The 7,796-nt window shown below is 49.3% G+C and overlaps 1 protein-coding gene across 1 annotated transcript; it reads left to right on the forward strand.

The window, feature by feature from the left end:
* Positions 1–5,000: 5,000 nt before the first annotated feature.
* LOC137544800 (E3 ubiquitin-protein ligase TRIM39-like) lies at positions 5,001–7,265 on the forward strand. Its single transcript, XM_068265889.1, has one exon. It carries the CDS (start codon positions 5,001–5,003, stop codon positions 6,606–6,608), a length of 1,608 nt encoding a protein of 535 aa, XP_068121990.1. The 3' UTR covers positions 6,609–7,265.
* The last annotated feature ends 531 nt before the right edge of the window (positions 7,266–7,796 follow it).

Below are 7,796 nucleotides of genomic sequence, written 5' to 3' on the forward strand. Positions count from 1 at the left end.
CTCCTGGGGGAGTGATTTGCAGGGGATCGCGCACACTTCCCTGCTTGAATGATGGAGCGGAGTCTGCCAGTGGCTATCAGACGACTAAACCGCAGTCTATTTACATTGTACAGTGCTGCGATCTACAGCAGCGCTGTACTGGGGACTGCCGTGTCACTCGGGATGTTCACGGGGAAAATCTGCACAGCAGAACCATCAGAATTCACTCGCCGCACACCTGGGCGCGTTTCGCCGCAAATGTAACTAATTGGAAAATCGCAAGCGTTTTACTCTTGCAATTTTCCATGCATTTTCTTTCAAAAACCTATGTCAATGCTTACAGGCATTGACATAGTTAAAACCGCATACCTCAAACCGCGTGCGGTTTCACGTGAAAAAATGCATGGAAATGCGAACGAATCCGCAACCACATGCGGATCCGTTCACATGGAATCGCGCCGGACAAGTGGAAACGAGCCCTCAAACATTCCCTCGTCTCTACCCCGCAGTTACTGCTTTACATACCACCCAACTTTTTGAGATGAGAAAGAGGGACACTTAAGCCACACCCCTGACCACGCCCCCCAGTCATGCGTACCATTAAGATTTCATAAGAAAAATATGTTGTTTTATAATTCAAACCACACTGGTCCTTTCTATCCTGGTGTATTTTCCTTCATATTAACATTTGAAAATAAGAAATTAATTAATTTAAAAGATGGTAATAAAGTCTAGAGGCAATTAAACACATTTTTCAGTAGAAAAATACATATATTTACATAGAAAGAGGGACAACATCATGAAAGAGGGACAAATAAGGAGGAAAGAGGGACAGGACTCCGAAAGAGGGACAGTCCCTCCGAAAGAGGGACAGTTGGGAGCTATGCTTTACCCTACAGTCACCTTTATAATTAAACCCCCCATTGTAAGCAGGACACATTTATTTACCTATGTAGACTGTCATTTGCAGCAGTAGCACCCCTGATTACCTGCAGCTCTGTAAGCAGCCGCTGCCATTACAGCCTTACTGTTCAGCAGCCTTACATACAGTGATTCTCACATTCAGAAATCAGAATACACTCTCTTCCTCTGATCGAACTAGCTTTTATCGCTTTTTATTTTCATCTTCAAAATATGTCAATAGGGACACTTTCACAGTAAGATTGCTTTATAACGGCCACAAGGGGGAGCTCCGCACACTACTATTGCTCTCCTCTGGGCTGGTGTATGGTCTTCTGGTTCCTGGCTGCTCCGTGTTGATGCCTCTAGTGGGTAGCGGACTCCCCGTCTGGTGTCAGCTTGTGTACAGCAGAGACATGTGCATGGCTGTTTTTAGGGCCGTGCGGTGCGTGCAACCGCCCGGGGCGCAGTGTGGCAGTGAGGAGAAGGGGGCGCAGGCAGAAGTAGGAGTGAAAGATGGTGACGAGCGGTGCAGCCTAAGAAGACCAGCGCAATCACCTCTTAGCTGCACTCCTCTTGGGCGTCCTGTTGCCTTGGCTGCAACGTCAAGTGAACACCACATGACCAGCGTGTGGTGACACTGACGTACAGCAGCGGTACTGCAGCTGTTGGGGTGCCCTAGGAGGGAGATAGGACTTGCTGCAGACCACGTGTGTGTTTTCCTGTTGCTGCTTCTCTCCTCCTGGACTTCCGTGGCTTATGGCAACAGACAGAGGCAGGTAGTTAGCCCAGCTCTTCCCCTGTGCTTTTCTGATATGGCTGCTCTCAGTGGGAAGGGGGGAGGCGCAGGTTCCAGCTAGCGGCTGGAATGAATGATAGTGAGTGTGGTCAGGCAGGGGGCTCACAAGTGCAGGGAAGTTGGGTGGCCACTTATAACTGACGTGGTGGAAGAGCGGTGGGCAGAGCAAACACACAGCTGCAGCTTATCTGACAGCCTGGCCTGGGATAACTTCTTGAAGAGTGAGTGGGTCACATCAAAGGCAGCTTCTTCCCCCTCCCCTCCGAGAGTCCGAGTCCAGACAAAAGCATGGTGTCGGGGAAGGGGAGAGTGCTCAGCTGAACGGGCAGGATGTGTCTGTCTCTGCTGCCTGTGTCCCTGCCTGGCCTGGCTGCATGCTGTGAGTACCTGTCCTGATCCTGAGTCCTGACAACCCCTCCTCCATCCCACAGCATTAGGGGGCCTATTTGTCCCCTTCTCCTCCATTAAGGTAACACTGCTCCCAGCAAGCCACCCTCCCCTTTTTATAATGGTACCACTGCTCCCAGCAAGCCACCCTCCCATTTCTTTAAAGGTACCACTGCTCCCAGCAAGCCCCCCTCCCCTCTGTATAAAGGTACCACTGCTCCCAGCAAGCCCCACCCCCCTCCCCTTTCTATAAAGGTACCACTGCTCCCAGCAAGCCCCCCTCCCCTCTGTATAAAGGTACCACTGCTCCCAGCAAGCCCCCTCCCCTTTCTATATAGCTCCCAGTGCTCCCAGCAAGCCCTCCTCCCCTTTCTATAAAGCTCCCAGTGCTCCCAGCAACCCCCCCTCCCCTTTCTATAAAGCTCCCAGTAAGCCTTCCTCCCCTTTCTATAAAGCTCCCAGTGCTCCCAGCAACCCCCCCTCCCCTTTCTATAAAGGTACCAGAGCTCCCAGCAAGCCCCCCTTCTACAGAAGTACAGCTCCCAGCCTATACAGGTACTACAGCTCCCAGCATGACCTTTCCCCCTTCCCTTTATAGAGGCATTATACTGTAGCTCCTAGCATGCTCCTTTCATCCATAGAGGCACCACAGATCCCAGCATGCTCCTCCATACAGTATTGTGATTTCCTTCAGGGCCCCAGAGCCGGCTAGGGAAACACCCTGGAGGCGCGCTCCTCTGTGAGTTTTTCTATTTTCATCTTCACTTGAGCCTCATGAGGCACCCACAAGGATGAAGCACACAGAGGAGCAAGCCAGCTGGACAGGTGAGTGCGCTCCCCTGAAAATGTTCTGCAGGGGTCCCAGGTGACCACATTTCACATTGGAGGAGGAACACTGCTGTGAAGGCTGGTTTATTAATACAAAAGTATAAAATCACAGTGCAGTCTAGCAAACATGGGGAAAGAGATGAAACATATACCAGAGTGAGAGGAGGCACAAAGGTGGTGATGGGTGATGGGTACAGGATGCCTGACGTCCATTTCACACTAAATTGTGCTTCTATGGAGGCTACGCAAGTTAGCGTAAAATGGCCATCAGGCATCCTGATCCCATCATCCACCCCCACCATTGTGCCTCCTCTTACTCTGGTATGTCTACCATCTCTTTCCCCATGTTTGCTAGACTGCACTTTGATTTTATACATTTGTATTAATAAACCAGCGTTCACAGCAGTGCCAGCCTCCCATCTTTTCTATATGTTCTTGGATCTACTTCACTGCTTGAGCACGCTTGTGAAGCTGCACATGGAGGAGTGCACACTATAGAACCTATCGTGCACAGCCCTACGCATCAGGTGTTTACTGTAGTGCCAACCCAGTACTGCTTCCTTGTTTCTTCGATCACATTGGAGGCGGCCTGAAGGGCCCAGCAGCCACCTCTTGAGGCCCTGAGGGACAATCCAATACTATATGGGAACTGTGTTGCCTCTATGGGAGAGAATGAGCATGCTGGGGGCTGTGGTGTGTCTAAGGAGGGAAGGAGTATGCTGAGAGCTGTGGTACTTCTATAATGGGGGGTAGGGCTTGCTAGGAGCGGTGGTGCCTCTATGGAAGGAGAGGATAGTCCATGGGTTTCCTGTATCTCCCTATACCCCACCTTTCCAGTGCTGGGTTCCTCTCTAGTTGAATAGGTTTTTCAGTACGAAAACAAGCGTGGGCAAATGTATCTGTACTGGGCATGCAAGTAAGGTCCATACATGACCAGTAAAATGAAGTGCTTGTGCACAGAGTAAAAAAGGCTTGCACAAGTGCCTTAGTTGTACCAGGTATGTGCAGACCTTACTTGTGCCTGCCCAGTAAGGACATGCTTTCTTGCGCTATGAAGAAACCTACGTCAGCAAAGAGGGGCCTAGTACTGGAACAGTGGGATGTAAAAAGCTTTCTTTGGTAGTTTCATGTACTGTTCTTTTTCCACTGGTGTGGGGTGGTTGGAATATGTGTATTGGTGTGTGGGCGGCTGGTGACAGAGGGCCTCGGGTGTTAAAAAGTACAAATCTGGCCCTTGGTGTGTCTTAAAGGGAAACTAAACTGAGAGGGATATGGATGTTTCCTTTTAAGCAATACCAGTTGCCTTGCAGTCATGCTGATCTCTTTGGCTGCACTAGTGGCTGAATCACACACCTGAAACAAGCATGCAGTTAACCCAGTCTGACTTCAGTCAGAGCACCTGATCTGCATGCTTGTAGAGGGGCTGTGGCTAAAAGTATTAATCTAAAGACACAGTGTCAGCAGGAGAGTCAGGCAACTGGTATTTTTTTAAAGGAAAAATCCTCAGTTTAGGTTCCCTTTACAGTGTCCCTCTTTCTCATCTCAAAAAGTTTGGAGGTATGGCTGCAGCTTCTAGCATCCCTGGCCCAACACCCCTCCGCTTGCAGGCAGGAGCCAATCAACACATGTGTCGATTTCTCCCCTCACGCAATGCTGTGCTTGCCCACAACACGTCACTGAAGAGGTGGGAACAGTGTCAGCGGCCCAAACTCTTTAGGGCCTGTACATACTAGTGCACTTCTGTCCGTTTTTCAGCAACACGTAACATCGATGTGCTCTGATAAAAGGCGGACAGAAGCGCACCAAGTGCAGCTGGCAGTGGGTTTTTTCTTTTGTCGGCTGGGGGGGGGGGGGGGGGGGGGGGGCGTATTTTTTGATGCTCGCCCTGGGAGCAATTTAATCTAAAAACTGCACTGCTCCTAAGTCACCATAACCCGTGACATGACCAGAGCGACAGATGTTCCACAGAAAACATTTTTCTTATGTGTTTAAAAGAGGAATGCTGCCTCAGGAGTTTAGCTCAGCCTCGCCCTGCTGTATCATGTCACAACTAGCTCTACCTGATTCTGAGGATGTTTCACTTCACTCCCCTCTCCTGCTGCCAGCGATGGCATCTGCTAATCTGAGCGAGGAGCTGAATTGTTCCCTCTGTCTGGATATTTATACAGACCCTGTAAACCTGAAATGTGGCCACAACTTTTGCCGGGTCTGTATTGATCGTGTGCTGGACTCGCAGGAGGGGTCAGCAGGTTATTCCTGTCCTGAATGTAGAGAGAAGTACACGGTGCGGCCTGGATTACACAGGAACATTGCTCTAAGGAGCATAGCAGAGCGTTTCAAGGGTGGAGTCTGCTGTACTTATTGTGTGGACACTTATGAACCTGCTGTTATGTCCTGTCTGCACTGTGATGCTTCTATGTGTGATAATCACCTGAGAGACCACAGCAAGGCACCAGAACACGCCTTATGTACCACCACCATCTCCCTGGAGACCAGGAAGTGCTCCATCCATAAGAAGATCCTGGAGTATTACTGCACTGAGGATGCTGCCTGTGTCTGTGTAACCTGCACTTTGGCTGGAGAACATCGGGGACACCAGGTGGAGACACTACAAGAAGCCTCTGAGAAAAAAACTCAGAAACTGATGGCTGAGACAGAGGAGGCTGAGAAAAGAGTCCAAAGTTTGGAGGAACTCAAGAGAAAAACACAAATAAAAGCAGATGGTGAAGCAGAGAGAGTCACTGCCCTGTTTAGAGATCTCAGGAGACAGCTGGAGGAGCTGGAGAAGAGAGTCCTGAGTGACATCAGCAGGCAGGCAGAGCAGATGTCACAATCCTATGATGATGTCATTCAGCAGCTGGAGATAAAGAAGAAGGAACTGTCCAGGAAGATACGTCATATTGAGGAGCTGTGTAACATGAACGATCAACTAATTGTCTTACAGGAATCAGACACAGGGGACTTGTGGGACACGGAGGACAGACATGATAAGCAGCTCCACAGTGGAGGGGACATGGATGTGGCTGGCATCTCACACACATTACATACAGGACTATCTGATATCATGTATGGGGTAACTGGAGGGATCTCTATAAAGCCAGCAGATATATTACTGGATTTAAACACAGCTAATGATTGGTTACATATATCAGACGACAGGAAAACTGCATCCTTGTCACACAGAAGGCAGAATCGCCCAGAAACACCCGAGAGGTTTAAGTGGTATTCTCAGGTATTGAGCAGCCGGAGTTTTTCCTCAGGGCAATATTACTGGGAAGTGAATGTTAGGGCATCAGATGAATGGAGAGTTGGGATGTGTTACCCCAGTATAGGCAGGAGAGGAGGAGGTCAGTCAGTGATTGGAGATAATAACAAGTCCTGGTGTTTGGAGAGGTGGGATAATCAGTACTTAGTGAGACATGACAGTGAAGAGATCAAGTTACCTCACAAGATCCCCAGTGATAGTTTGTGCAGGTGGTGTAGCCAGTACTCACTGAGACATCCTAGGATAGAGTCCTGGTTACATGATAAGATCCTCAGTGACAGAGTCAGGATATATCTGGATTATGAGGCTGGGCAGATCTCCTTTTATGCCCTGTGTGACCCGATCAGACACCTCCACACCTTCACTGTCGCCTTCACTGAGCCCCTCTATGCGGCGGTATGGGTAGGGGGAGGAGGTGTAAAGCTATCTGGGGGGAATCAGGATGAGTGAGGTATCCACCCACTGGTGACATCACAGGGAGAGAATTGGGACTGGCTTATTGGCCTGCCAGTAATTACTAGATATCTGTGATATTCAGGGAAATCCCAGTAACAGCTCTGAATATTCCTCTAGCTTTGTACAGCTTTGCTTATTAGCTTTTCATATTACCTGCAGCCTGACTCACACAGGAGGGACACCTCTCCCCTCAGCAAAGTAATCTAGATGATCCTCCGGTGCTAAGTTGTTAGAGTTACAGAGGGTGGGAGGTGTGGAAAATTGTACAGGACTATGGGCCTATTACATGATATAATTTTATTCGAGCGGATGTTCAGACCTTTTCATGACAATTAGATTTTCTATTGGGTTTTCTTTTTGGCAAGTTTCTTTTTCTACATCTTTGGCCGATATTTGGGATGTATCTTTAACAGCTGATCTCTTATTGTATACTTTTTCAATTATTGTCTGGTTCTACTGTCATGGTTATTAATATCTCCTGGGATTTATGCACATGTGAATTATAATTATATGTCAAAACTCTCACTAAGCATGTTCCATATTATGCCTTTCGTTACTTGCTTGTTATATCTTTGAAACATCTAATAAAATAATAATAATAATATAATATATATAAAAAAGAGTTATAGAGGGGCCTCCTGGCATGCAGGCAGTGCTGGGCTTTATTACTGGAAGACCCACAGTGCTTTATAAACTGAGTGTCATGGCTGCAACTAGTGTTGGGCGAACAGTGTTCGCCACTGTTCGGGTTCTGCAGAACATCACCCTGTTCGGGTGATGTTCGAGTTCGGCCGAACACCTGATGGTGTTCGGCCTTTTAAGTTCGGGTTCGGCCCGAACTATTGAATGGCCGCCGACAGGGCCGAACAGGGCCCCTGTTCGCCCGAACATGCCGCAATATGGCCCCCCTATGGGGTCGCAGGCATAAGGGGGGAGCATGCCCCGATCGCGGGGGGGGGGGTCGGAAATTCCCCCCACCCCCTCCGCTAGCGCTCCCCCCTCTGCCCGCTTCCCCATACAAAAGTTTAAGGAAAGTACCTGCGGTAGTGGATGGCCTGGCAGTGGCACTGTGGAGTGAGGAGGAGGAGTCCGGAGAGTGACGCGTTGAGGGAGGCCGGGCAGCGGGCGTGAGGTCAGAGAAAGGGCGGAAGTACCACAAGGGTACTACCGCTGAACCGCCCG

This window comes from Hyperolius riggenbachi, chromosome 2 (genome assembly GCF_040937935.1).
Source record: "Hyperolius riggenbachi isolate aHypRig1 chromosome 2, aHypRig1.pri, whole genome shotgun sequence".
NCBI lineage: Eukaryota > Metazoa > Chordata > Amphibia > Anura > Hyperoliidae > Hyperolius > Hyperolius riggenbachi.